The sequence below is a fragment of the Anolis sagrei genome, chromosome 3 (genome assembly GCF_037176765.1).
Source record: "Anolis sagrei isolate rAnoSag1 chromosome 3, rAnoSag1.mat, whole genome shotgun sequence".
NCBI classification, from domain to species: Eukaryota; Metazoa; Chordata; class Lepidosauria; order Squamata; family Dactyloidae; genus Anolis; species Anolis sagrei.
Window position 1 is genome coordinate 261208988 of NC_090023.1, and position 13459 is coordinate 261222446.

General features: G+C 45.7%; 1 protein-coding gene across 1 annotated transcript in view; it reads left to right on the forward strand.

Annotated features, from left to right (window-relative positions):
- The window catches only part of EPHB3 (EPH receptor B3), a 145994-nt gene extending 133218 nt beyond the window's left edge, over positions 1-12776 (forward strand). The window contains exons 10-16 of the mRNA XM_060767418.2: positions 1872-1994; positions 2108-2355; positions 3479-3694; positions 4368-4517; positions 4629-4822; positions 5114-5269; positions 11476-12776. Of these exons, the coding sequence (XP_060623401.2) occupies positions 1872-1994; positions 2108-2355; positions 3479-3694; positions 4368-4517; positions 4629-4822; positions 5114-5269; positions 11476-11584 (1196 nt within the window). The 3' untranslated portion in view covers positions 11585-12776. The remainder of the gene's footprint in view (positions 1-1871; positions 1995-2107; positions 2356-3478; positions 3695-4367; positions 4518-4628; positions 4823-5113; positions 5270-11475) is intronic.
- Positions 12777-13459: the final 683 nt, after the last annotated feature.

Consider the following 13459-nt stretch of genomic DNA (forward strand, 5'->3'; position numbering starts at 1 on the left):
CATAAAGATTAAAAAGCATTTATCAAAATATTAAAATACACCATTTAATAACATCCTAGTCATCCGCGTCAAATCTAATTGGCCTGGTCATCTTTCCCATTGCCACTTTATTGCCCTGTCCCGAAAGCTTGGTCCCACAGCCAAGTTTTTACCATCCTTCTAAAGGACAGGAGAGAGGGGGCTGACCTGATCTCACCAGGAAGGGAGTTGCATAGCCGGGGAGCAATCACCGAGAAGGCCCTGTCTCTCGTCCCCACCAATCACTATATAAAAACAAATATTTCTATATAACTTCTGCATGGCACTAAATATCCTCACATTTGGATCTCCCCTTTGTTATGGTTTTTGGCTAACATTCTGTACTGGAGGCACAAATTTGTAATCTAACATTATGAACTTTGTATTTTGTGCCACAATTCTAAGTGCCTTCCCAAAATCTACCTTAATAGCCAGCACTCACATAGGGGTCCGACTCTATATTAGTCTTGTGCATTTGTCCAGAATCACTATATGTTTTGGTTTGTTTCATTCGTAAGGCCTTGTTTTCATTTTTGAGCACCTCTCCCAAAAACGGTCACTTTTCCAAATGAGCTTTTTCATCCAAGGTCTGAAAAAAAACCTGAATATTTTCAGCCCATTGTCAGCAAAATGCCAGGGCCTGTAGGCCCTGCCAAGGCTGACAACCAAGTGTGCCAAGTGCCAAAAATCAGCTGACCAAATGGCTACCATTTTCACTTACCTTTGGTTTCACCCATTTTTTTCAAACAGGAGGAGGGTGTACCATTTCATGCCATCCAAATGAATGGTACGAAACAAAAGCATGAAAGAAACAAATGAGACAAATACCGGGCCCATGACTATTCTACACAAACTTATACCCAATCTGTTTTGCTAAAATGTGGAGTCAAGACAGCCTACATTTGAAGACAAGTACAGTATAGTTATGACTATAAAAAGATTGACATTAAAATAGATTTTTTTTTGTCGTGTCAGGAGCAACCGCTCCTGTTGTGAGAGAATTGGTCATCTGCAAGGACGTTGCCCAGGGGATGCCTGGATGATTTCTGATGTTTTATCATCCTTGTGGGAGGCTTCTCTCATGTCCCTGCATGAGGAGCTGGAGCCGATAGAGGGAGCTCATCCGCCTCTCCCGGGATTCGAACCTATGACCTGTCGGTCTTCAGTCCTGCCATCACAAGGCTTAACCCACTGCGCCACCGGGGGCTCCATTAAAATAGAATAAGCTATAACAATATTAACATACATTTGAAAGAAATAAAATAATAATTCATTAAAAACAATACAGTGCCCACTTAAAAGCCATTCCCTTGAAAACCTTTGATTTTGAAAGCCTGTTGGAATGAAAAGGTGTAGCCTCCCTGGAAAGAAATTCCTGGGCCTGGGGCAGCTACCAATAAGGCTCTGCCTTGCATCCACACCATCCATTTCTCTAAAGGTTGCAAGGCTGGAATACAGTGTTTTGTCTGAGGATCTTAGGTCCTGGACAGTCCTATATTGGGAGATATGGTCCACCCTTGACAGTTGCTAATGTGTTTCCAATTGCCATGAGATTTGGCATTCAAGTTTTTTGGTAGATGGGGAACGGGTAGGTTTTTGTCCTCATCCTAATATGAAAAGGTTTCCCAGGATGCTCAGAACATTTTCCCCTTTAGAACTGTTAAGCAAATCATGAGCCTCTAAAACAGATGGACCAATTTAATTTGGTACACACAATTTGGTGCCAGACTTTGCCACAGGGATAGTGAAAAAGAAGATAGGAGATTCGAACATGAACAAACCTTAAGTTCCACTTTCTGTACGGCTGAACGTTTCTGCCATGTACAAAACCAGTATCCTCTTTGTCTTCACAGTCACTCCAGGGATGAAGGTTTATATCGACCCCTTCACTTATGAGGACCCAAACGAAGCTGTCCGGGAATTTGCCAAGGAAATTGACATCTCATGCGTGAAAATTGAAGAAGTGATTGGAGCAGGCAAGTCCCTTGCTACGAGCCTAGGACATGTTCACAAAGGAAGGAGAGTGGCAGAATTTGGAGGGTGGCATCGACCATCTCCTTGATATTCCTCTCTTATCTCCTCTGCCCAGGTGAATTTGGGGAAGTCTGCCGGGGTCGTCTCAAGCTGCCAGGCCGGCGAGAGATCTTTGTGGCCATCAAGACACTGAAAGTGGGCTACACAGAGAGGCAGAGGAGGGACTTTCTTAGCGAGGCCAGCATCATGGGGCAGTTCGACCACCCCAACATCATACACTTGGAAGGTGTGGTCACCAAAAGCCGGCCAGTCATGATTGTTACGGAGTTCATGGAGAACTGTGCCCTCGACTCTTTCCTGCGGGTAAGAAACACATTTGCATCCCTTCCTGTCTCATGTCTAGCCATTATTTGTATGCTGTATTGTCGAAGGCTTTCATGGCCAGAGTCACTGGGTTATTGTATTTTTTTGGGCTATATGGCTATGTTCTAGACCATGTTTGAGGTCACAACCTCTGAGGATGCCTGCCGTAGATGTAGGCAAAACATCAGGAGAGAATGCATCTAGAACAGTGGTTCTTAACCTGGGTTCCCCAGATGTTTTTGGCCTTCAACTCCCAGAAATCCTAACAGCTGGTAAACTGGCTGTGATTTCTGGAAGTTGTAGGCCAAAAACATCTGGGGACCCCAGGTTGAGAACCACTGGTCTATAATATGTCCATATAGCCCAGAAAAACCTACAACAACCTATTTGTATGTTGTTTTTCCACAAGTTGTACCCAATGGGGCTTACAACACATTTTTTGAAAAACAAAAGTACCTCTGACCAGACTGGGAGTATAACTCAAGGCCAACATGCATTGTGCCTTTTGTGTTTTCTGTTGCTTCCCAAGTTTGATGACAGTACGTCAACTGCAGCTAGAGTATAAAGTTGATGGGTTTGTGGGTTTGAGGACTACAAATCCCCGACTCCCACAATCAACCTTGTAGGATTCTGAAAGTTTTAGTGTAGAAAATGTATTCCCCAAGCTGATTGGGAGAAGGAGTAGAAGACCATCTGGGATGTATTAGTAGTAGGATGCAGTACAGATTTTTGAAGCATCAAACACAAGCCTAGTTCCTAAGCTATATATTCCACCAGAAATGTGATACATTGTGAGATAGCTAGTAGCCTACAAAAGTAATGGAAAATCTTGTTATCTGTCTTCACATTTCCAACTTATTACAGGATTCCCTAGCTCCATGTGAGACTTCTGATCAAGTGTTTGATGCTAATAACTTGAAATTATAAATATAATTCAAGCTCTGTCCACTCTTGAGCTTTTGAAAGATCAAAGGGCAAGATGGCCGTGTTATAATGGTTCAGCAATTATAATGAGTGGGACAGTTATGGAAATCTTAATGGGGAGATGAACTTTCAGCTCCACTTATGAGTTAAAGACGGATGATTCCGTGCACTTGTCTGATCTCCGTCTTTGTGCCAACAGCTAAACGATGGACAATTCACTGTGATCCAGCTGGTTGGGATGCTACGTGGCATCGCAGCTGGCATGAAGTACCTCTCAGAGATGAACTACGTGCACCGGGACCTGGCAGCCCGCAACATCCTCGTCAACAGCAACCTGGTCTGCAAAGTATCCGACTTTGGTCTCTCGCGCTTCCTAGAGGATGACCCTACAGACCCCACCTACACCAGCTCACTGGTATGTGGGCATCACAGTCACACACCATACTTCTTCCCTCTTGGGTTCAAACTGTACTTTTAATATAGCATGGAACTAATACTGCTGTTGCTATTCTACTGTAAAGTAAGCATTCATGCCTTTGATCTGGGCCCAGAACACATGATGGGTTGGTGGAGAGATTAACCATATATACTTGTATATATGTCAAGGGTAGCTTTTTTGGGTCAGAATTTTGAATTTTGATTTTTAGTCTGTCCTGGGAGAATCTAATTGAAGTGCCAACCTTCTCCATTCTTTATAACATCAGGAAAGCACCAAAGAGCTTCTATAGCTGCCATGTTTTCACCCAGACATTCCAAAAACAGAGTAGTGGAGAGTATTGCTCACAAATTAACCCAGGTTTTTTGGGTTGAAAAAGTTCAACTTATGCATGAGTATATATCATAAAATATTCACTTCGTTTTAAAAAAAGTTCACAGCCATACACATTCATAACAAGGCTTTTAAAAACCCCAAGGTAGGGATTGTGTATGCTACCTGTAGAGTAGATGTGTGGTCTATAAGCCGTATATGTGCTTTTGAAGCCTCCACCTTGGTTCAAAACGCCTGAATCTTCCAAGATGTTCAAGCAACAGGAGGGAAACACAGAGGTTTGTCATGCATTAATGGTCTCAATTGTATCTTCCCACAGGGTGGCAAGATCCCAATCCGGTGGACAGCTCCGGAAGCCATTGCATACCGCAAATTCACTTCTGCCAGTGATGTGTGGAGTTATGGGATCGTCATGTGGGAGGTCATGTCCTACGGGGAGAGGCCTTACTGGGACATGTCCAACCAGGATGTAAGTATGAACCAGGAGAAAGACCAGGATGGGATGGGTTTTCCAGGATGATGAAGAAGACCAGGAGCAAGGTCCAAGTGACCAAGCATTGTTTTCCGTTTGTTCTTGTAGGTGATCAACGCTGTAGAACAAGATTACCGCCTGCCGCCCCCAATGGACTGCCCCACGGCGCTGCACCAGCTCATGTTGGACTGCTGGGTGCGCGACCGCAACCTCCGCCCTAAGTTTGCACAGATAGTGAACACGTTGGACAAACTGATCCGCAACGCCGCCAGCCTCAAGGTCATCGCCAGTGTGCAGTCTGGGTCAGTGTCGCTTGCCCCCTCACCCTCTCCAAGCACAGGCAACCTGCTGTGTCTGGACTAGTAGAATCAAGTTTCTAGCTCTCATGGTTTATGGCGGATTAAAAAAAACATTGGATATATCCTTGGGGGCTGGAGACAGGCGGCAGCCAGGGCCTAAGCGAAGAGCGCAAAGGGTGGACAGGGAAAGTGGATGCCCCCCTTAGCCTTTTGTGACTGCCAGGCTTGCCACCCGCAGCCCTGTCTTCCCCCCTGAAGCCTTGCCTGACCTCTGGGCTCTCTCACCTTCTGCAGCGTGTCTCAGCCACTCCTGGATCGCACTGTGCCGGACTATACTACCTTCACTACTGTGGGCGACTGGCTGGACGCTATCAAAATGGGACGGTACAAGGAGAACTTTGTCAACGCTGGCTTTGCCTCCTTCGACCTGGTGGCCCAAATGACCGCGGAGTAAGTATCGGAATGGGAAAGCCCTACTCAGTTATACTTTATGCAGATAAGGAGGTGCCATTTTGCTTTGATTTTAAGATACACTCCCCCCCCCCCCCCCATATAAACATCTCTAAAGAGCCCCCAGTGGCGCAGTGGGTTAAACCCCTGTGCCGGCAGGACTGAAGACCAGCAGGTCGCAGGTTCGAATTCGGGGAGAGGTGGATGAGCTCCCTCTATCAGCTCCAGCTCCTCAAGCAGGGACATGAGAGAAGCCTCCCACAAGGATGATAAAAACATCAAATCATCCAGGCGTCCCCTGGGCAACGTCCTTGCAGACGGCCAATTCTCTCACACCAGAAGCGACTTGCAGTCACTCCTGACACGACAAACAAACAAACAACATCTCTAAAAATGGGACGCATCTTAGAATTTTGGGTGATCTAGGTATGTTTTACCATCTTTGTGGGAGGCCTCTCTCATGTCCCTGCACAGGGAGCTGGAGCTGACAGAGGGAGCTCAACCTGCTCTCCCCGAATTCAAACCACAGACCTATTGGTCAGCAATCCTGCCTGCACAAAATGGGACGCATCTTAGAATTTTGGGTGATCTAGGTATGTTTTACCATCCTTGTGGGAGGTCTCTCTCATGTCCCTGCACAGGAAGCTGGAGCTGATAGAGGGAGCTCAACCTGCTCTCCCTGGATTCCAACCGCTGACCTATTTTTCAGCAGTCCTGCCAGCACAAGGGTTTAACCCATTGCACCACTGGGGTCTTCACTGAAATTAGCATGAGTCTTACAATCGATGGCGTCTTAAAATCAAAGAAATACAGTTAATTGTCGTTTGATATGTTCTTGCACATCGAAATGAAAAAAAATCAGTCTTTACTCACAAGAAATCAGAAAGGGATTTGAGTATCTTCATATTTTTGAGATCTTTTTTTCAAAAATCTTTGTTTGTCTCCAAAAGAAAGGGGGATATTTTGTACAAAATGTATCTTTGTCAGGAAAGATTTGTATTTTTCATGGGTACATCATATGTCTGGGTCAAGAAAATGTATTTTGAACAAAATGCAATGTTTTGTGCAAACACAGTATTCACAGAGAAGACTCAAAACGCCTAATGTGCAAAAAACAAAATTTTGGGGACATGTTGCAAAACTATTTCTTCTCAAAGACCAAGAAAATGTGATTTTAGATTGTCATATTTTCAAGTAAATGTGACAGAATTTGACAGTATGCTTGGGAAAGCACTAATTGACAGCTGTGCTTGCTTCGAAATCAATACAAGTTGCTTTTCTTCCAAAACTTTATACGATGACAATTCTCAGAATCAGGGTCTGAAACTAATTATTGTTTTGGATAACAACTTCCAAGGGAATTCTGGGAATTTACATTCAAAAAATAACTCTTTCATGTCCTTGCTCCCAGCCTTCCAAAGTTTTTGTGTTGTACTTGGATAAGATTGGGAAGCTTTGTGGCTTGCAAGCTATCTATCCAACCTTTCTAATTGTATCTTTCTAGTTCGACCATTAACATTATAGTTGGCTCCCTATATCCATAGTAGGCCTGTTTGATCAAGAAAAAAATTGTTTCTAAAATCGATTTGTAATTGGGGTGTTTTTTTGTTTCGATATTTAAAATATTTACAAAACTTTCCAAAAAAATGTTTTGTTATTTACGAAATTTCGTAAATATTTACAAAACATTTTGTAAGTGTGAATGTTGCAGTAATGGTCACCTTGATTAGCATTGAATGGCTTTCATTTCTCCCACCCTGGACATTCCATAGATAAACTCCATTTGCCTAGTTTCCAACAGACCTCTGAGGATGCCTGCCATAGATGTGGGCAAAATGTCAGGAGAGAATGCTTCTGGAACATGGTCATACACTCATACAGCCCTGAAAACTCACAGCAAAAGAGCCTGGATGGATGCAGCCTTCAATTTGTGGCAATCAGATGGTATTGGTCTGGTCTCATCTCAGGCGGGCCACGGAGGCAGAGCCGGCGCTGCAGGAATCCCCTCCCCGGCTCCTGCGCTCCGGCTCCGGCTCCTGCGCCCTCCTCCTCCTCCTCCTCCTCCTCCCAGCTGTGTTGCAGGAAGTGCCAGGAGGAGGAGGAGGAGGAGGAGGGCGCAGGAGCCGGAGCCGATTGGATGGTGCGCGGAGGCCGGTTGTAAGGGTGAGCGCGCGCGCGCGCCATCCAATCGGCTCCGGGTCCTGCGCCCTCCTCCTCCTCCTCCTCCTCCTGGCACTTCCTGGCTGCAACACAGCTGGGAGGAGGAGGAGGAGGAGGAGGAGGGCGCAGGAGCCGGAGCCGATTGGATGGCATGCGGAGGCCGGTTGTAAGGGTGAGCGCTGCGCGCGCCATCCAATCGGCTCCGGGTCCTGCGCCCTCCTCCTCCTCCTCCTGGCACTTCCTGGCTGCAACACAGCTGGGAGGAGGAGGAGGAGGAGGAGGAGGGCGCAGGAGCCGGAGCCGATTGGATGGCACGCGGAGGCCGGTTGTAAGGGTGAGCGCGCGCAGCGCGCCATCCAATCGGCTCCGGCTCCTGCGCCCTCCTCCTCCTCCTCCTCCCAGCTGTGTTGCAGGAAGGAAGTGCCAGGAGGAGGAGGAGGAGGGCGCAGGAGCCGGAGCCGATTGGATGGCGCGCGGAGGCCGGTTGTAAGGGTGAGCGCGCGCGGGCCGGGCGCCCAACAGGCAGGGGCGGTGCTTGGCTCACTGGGTGTGCGCTCGCGCCGCCCCTTCGTCCCGCCCGCCCCATTTACAAAACAGGCGAAAGCTCGTAAATACTGTGGGAGTTGCCGTTTCGATATTTAAAAACCCTTCCGGGTTTGAAAATATGTTTTGTTATCGTACCGTAAATGCAAAAATTAACGAATGTTTTATGAATTACGAAATTAACGAACGAAACCGCACAGGCCTAATCCATAGGCTCTGTACCTACAGATTCAACCATCTAAGACTTGTACATCTTCCAAAAAGCTAAAATCCAAAGAGCAAACCTTGATTTTGTCATTATATTACATTAAGGGCACCATATTACTCTGCCATTGTATATAATGACACGTCAGCATCCAGTCAAAGGACATTTAGTAGAATACCAAGTCTGCAAATTTTGTGTTTTGTTTGTTTGTCTGTTTTGAATTCAATGCAACTGTTTTGGTTTGCTCCTGGCACGATAAATAAATAAATAGCATCCAGTGGATACCAACCTAACATAAACATAAAGTACTAACATATTTATTTATTTATTATTATTTGGAAGTTTTATATACCGGTCTTCTCACCTCAAACGAGGGACTCAGGTCGGTTTACAACATATATGCAAATACAATAATATACAAATACAACAGAGTGCAACATCATTACAGATTTTAATAGTACAGAAATACAGTAAAAACATCATCATCACAATTACCCAAGCCAAATCGTCAATAAAGTCACAGTCATAGTCATAGTCACAGTTCATCATCCTCCTTCCTTGTGGACGAAGGTTATAGATTCAGTCCTCAAATGCCACATTCCAGAGCCAGGTCTCTAGTAGCTTCCTGAAAGTCAGGAGGGAGGGAGCAGATCTAATCTCTAGTGGGAGAGAGTTCCAAAGCCGGGGAGCCACCACCGAGAAGGCCCTGTCTCTCCTCCCCACCAAACGCGATTGCGTAACATAAAGTGCTAAAGCCCAAAAGATCCTCTTTCTCTGTTTGAGCCTCACAATAATCCCGTGAGGTGAGTAAAACTGCAACCCCATATTCATTCACCCAGTTGCTGGTTGGGCGAACCTAGATTTCCCCTTTTAGTTCTTGTCCGGCACCCAAACAACAGCCTCAAATATTTTCAGTGGGTTTAGGAATGCTCCAGACCATGTGTGGGCAAGTATAGATTGTTGTCTTCTGGCCAACTTCGGGTGGATCATCTCCTTCCTTGCTGAGATGCTTGTGAAGAATTCAAAGAATGCCAGACTAGGTGGACCCTGACCTAATCGGCAGAGTGGTTTTGAAGTTCTTCAGCAAGAGTGCTTGCATTCAGAAAGGATCACTTGGCACAAATTAATTATGCCCCGAGGCACTCTCGACTGTGCCCGCGAGCTTTTTCAAATGTAAGAAATGTTCTTTTCTCAAAACGTGGTTTTGAACCCCAATAGGTTTTTGATAAAGGACACATTTTATTGCACATAATTCTTTTAGATATGCAGATAGGCAAAGACCTGGGGAAGAGTAATTTCTCTCCATTTTGCTTTGGAAATCCTTCCTCCCTCTTAAATGTATCCATAACTCAATTTTCCACCATTTCTACAATTGTCTAATGCATTTGGTAGACTGCATTTACAGGGCTAGTAACTTAGCTTACATGAGCTGGAATCAGGGAGTTGAGCTGGATGGACCTTCCATTTGACCCAACAAGGCTTTTTTTAAGCAGTTTCCTTCCATGTCCTACATCTATAGAACAATGTTTCTCAACCTGTGGTCCTTGGTGTTTTGGCCTACAGCTCCCAGAAACCCCAGGCAGTTTACCAGCTGTTAGGATTTCTGAGAGTTGAAGGCCAAATCATCTGGGGACCCACAGGTTGGAAAACACTGCTGTAGATCAGTGGTTCCCATTTTTTTTTTTTTACCAGGGACCACTTGACCAGGAACCACTCTCCAACATTAGTACCAAAAGAGTTACAAATCAGTTTTTGGTCAACTTTAGATTTGGTTTGGTTATTTGGGTTGCTGATTCAGAAAATTGCATTGGATAGACCACATCAGCTCTAGTTTCTGATACGGAAGATATGCCATTCAGTAGTCTCCATCTGCACGCCCACAGAAAACCATATTTAATCATCTAGAACTGATGTGGTATTAGGAATCTTTCGTGGGTAGTCAGTTTCTCCCCTCCTGACAATATAAGAAGGTTTCATGAGACCAGTCCCTCTCGTTGCCACATGGTTTTGAGGCAACAGTGTAGTAATGGTGAGGCCTCAGACCATATTTTTGTTCTTGCAGACCACTGGTGGTCCATCAACCACAGGTTGGGATCCACTGTTGTTAAACAAACATAGTTTGTCACCACTTTAACTGCCATGGCTCAGTGGTATGGAATCACAGGAGTTGTCATTTTGCAAAGTCTATGGCCTTCCCTGCCAAAGAGTGCTGTGGTTCTACACTAAACTACAACTCCTATGATTACATAGCATTGAGCCATGACATCTAAAGTGATATCAAACTGCATTCAGTATCAATGAACCTTTAGTTGGTTTTGATGTGACACATACATACACATCTATCTATCATCTATCTATCATCTATCTATCTATCTTTCTATCTATACACACACACATCTACATCCAGGTAGTATGTGCTCCTGAATTAGGACTGTTGAACAAAATACATACTGACTGAATCGTTTTAGGGCCCTTGTGTGTGTGTGAGGAGCGACTTGAGAAACTGCAAGTTGCTTCTGGTATGAGAGAATAGACCATCTACAAGGATGTTCCCCAGGGGACGCCCGGATGTTTTACTATCCAGTGGGAGGCTTCTCTCATGTCCCTGCATGTGACAGATGGGAGCTCATCCCACTTCCCAGATTCGAATCAGGGCCTTGACCGGAGCTTAACATGCAGTGGACCCCTTGTATCCACTGGGATTTTGTGCCAGAACCTCCCCTTCCTCCCGTGTATACCAAAATCTATGGATGCTCAAATCTTATTATATAAAATAGCATAGCAAAATGGTATCCCTTGTGTATTGTCAAAAGCTTTCATGGTCGGAATCACTCGGTTGTTGTAGGTTTTTTCGGGCTATATAGCCATGTTGTAGAGGCATTCTCTCCTGATGTTTCACCTGCATCTATGGCAAGCATCCTCAGAAGATTCTTGCAATAGATGCAGGCTAAACGTCAGGAGAGAAGGCCTCTAGAACATGGCCATATAGCCCGAAAAAAGCCTACAACAACCCAGGTATCCCTTGTATAAAATAGTAAAATCAAGGGATGCTTTTAGGATTTGTTTTTTTTTTTTGGGGGGGGGGGGGAGAATATTTCAAGTCATGTATGGTTGAATCCACGGATACAGAATCTGTGAATATGCAGTATTAATTTTGATATCCCTGTCATTGCCATGGCTTAATGGTGTAGTTCAACAAGGCCTTTCGCCTCCTCTTCCACTAGAATGCTGTTGCTCCCTCTTGACCATTTGGATTCTGCAAGCCATCTGATTTCTTTCCTCCTCTTGTTTTTCCCAGGGACTTGCTCAGGATAGGGGTGACGCTAGCAGGACATCAGAAGAAAATCCTGAGCAGCATACAGGACATGAGGTTACAAATGAACCAGACGTTGCCGGTTCAGGTTTGACAACCAAGGACTCTGGGTTTGGAACTGACCCGGTGGGAAATCTCCCTTGGATTCTAGTTTGTGGTGCTAACCAGCTTCCAGAGTTTGGGGGCTGAGAGGGGGGCCGTCTCCCTCCTCCTCCCTCCGACCTCATCCCACCCCTTTATGTGCGGCTTCTCAACAGACCCAGTGCTGGCATGGACTAGGATGATCCTAGCGAGATTAAAGACACTCCAGGAGGGGCCAGAAGGAACGCTGCCTTCCCCCCACCCCTTTCCTTTCTCCCTTTTTTTGCTGTTGTGTGCTTCGAAAGGCCCACCAGCAATGCAGAGTCTTCATATTGAAGACACATTATGGGGTGGACCTCTTTCCCTGCCTTTGCCCCCTTCATTCATCCCAGCATCCATCGTCTCCCTCCGATGGTGCCACAGTGGTCAACTCTTCAGCATCCTTGGGTTTCTTTTAACTCAACACTCCCCGAGATCTCTGCTTGGGCCATTCTGGGCACCCACTCTGGTGACTTCTCCACCTCCATCCCCAGCAATGAGGAAAAGACGACTCCCGCCGACGAATGAAGGATGTCAGCACCTCCATTGGAAAGGGGAGAGGGAGGAGGAACTGGAGGGATCCAACCCTCTCGATGTGGACGGAGACAATCGTGCCAGTTCCGCCTTCAGGGAGACAGCGGTGGATTCATTTAGGCCCAGCACATTGGAACTACAAAGCCAGGGGCCGTTTCTAGGCATTTCCAGGGGCCCATCAGCACGAGTTTTGCACAGAGATCACATGGACGGACATCCGCACATTAAAAAGGCAGTCGGCCGGCCCAGCGGGATTCAAGCGGAGCAAGGCTGAGAGCCGTGGCACGGTTTTCCTTCCTCGCCTCTCCCGGCTTCATGTTTTATGCAGGAAGGCACAGGCTCTGTGAACCGCCCGCCCGTCTCCGCGGATCCCTTTCTTGACACACGCTGTGATTGCTGCCAAAAAGACTGGAACACTTCTCTCTCTTTTTTTATTTTATTTTTTGGGGTTCTTTTTTTCCCTCCCGTTGTTGTTGTTGCTTTCTTTCCGAAAGCCTATGCGGCCCTGAGCCAAAGGGCGAAAGGGGCTTCCTCTCGGAGCGGCGGGCGAGCTTGCATGTGTACGAGTGCGTGTACTGGCCATCTGGACCGTGCGAGAGGGCATGGGCCGAATAAAGGCAATAACAATTTTACTTGAGTCTCTCTCTCAATCGATCCTTCTCTCTTTGCCTCTTGTATGGGAGCCACAACACACAAAATGGCAAAAACCCTCCCCTTGGTTCTTCCTTCACCCTTTGTACAGTCTTGTCTTCCCCTACTTTCCCATGACTGGGACATACTATTATTATTATTATTATTATTATTATTATTAATTTATTTTACTGATACAAAAACACAGTATGACACCGCAAACAAGAGATATATGCTGGATTTTGTATCACAAAATCACAAGTCTAACACTTCCCAAGCGTTTCAAACTGTATGATGTATTTTCGAATGATGTGCACAGATCCAAGTAAGGTGGCCTTTTGCAGTTGACAGATCATGATGATGATGATTGTTGTTGTTGTTGTTGTTGTTATTATTAGATACGCAACAAGATTAGTACACAACAAACAAGATCACTATGCTGGCGGTTGTATTCAATAACACATCAGACACCTTCCAAGTGTCTAGGACTATGTAATGTATCAGTAAATAATGCATGCATATCTGAGTAGGGTGGCCTTTTGCAGCTGACAGATGGTAATGTTGTCAATTGTTTTTAAGTGCAGGCCAAGGTCTTTAGGCACTTCACCCAGTGTGCCGATCACCACTGGGACCATCTTTACTGACTTGTGTCAGAGTCTTTGCAGTTTGATCTTTAAATTCTCAT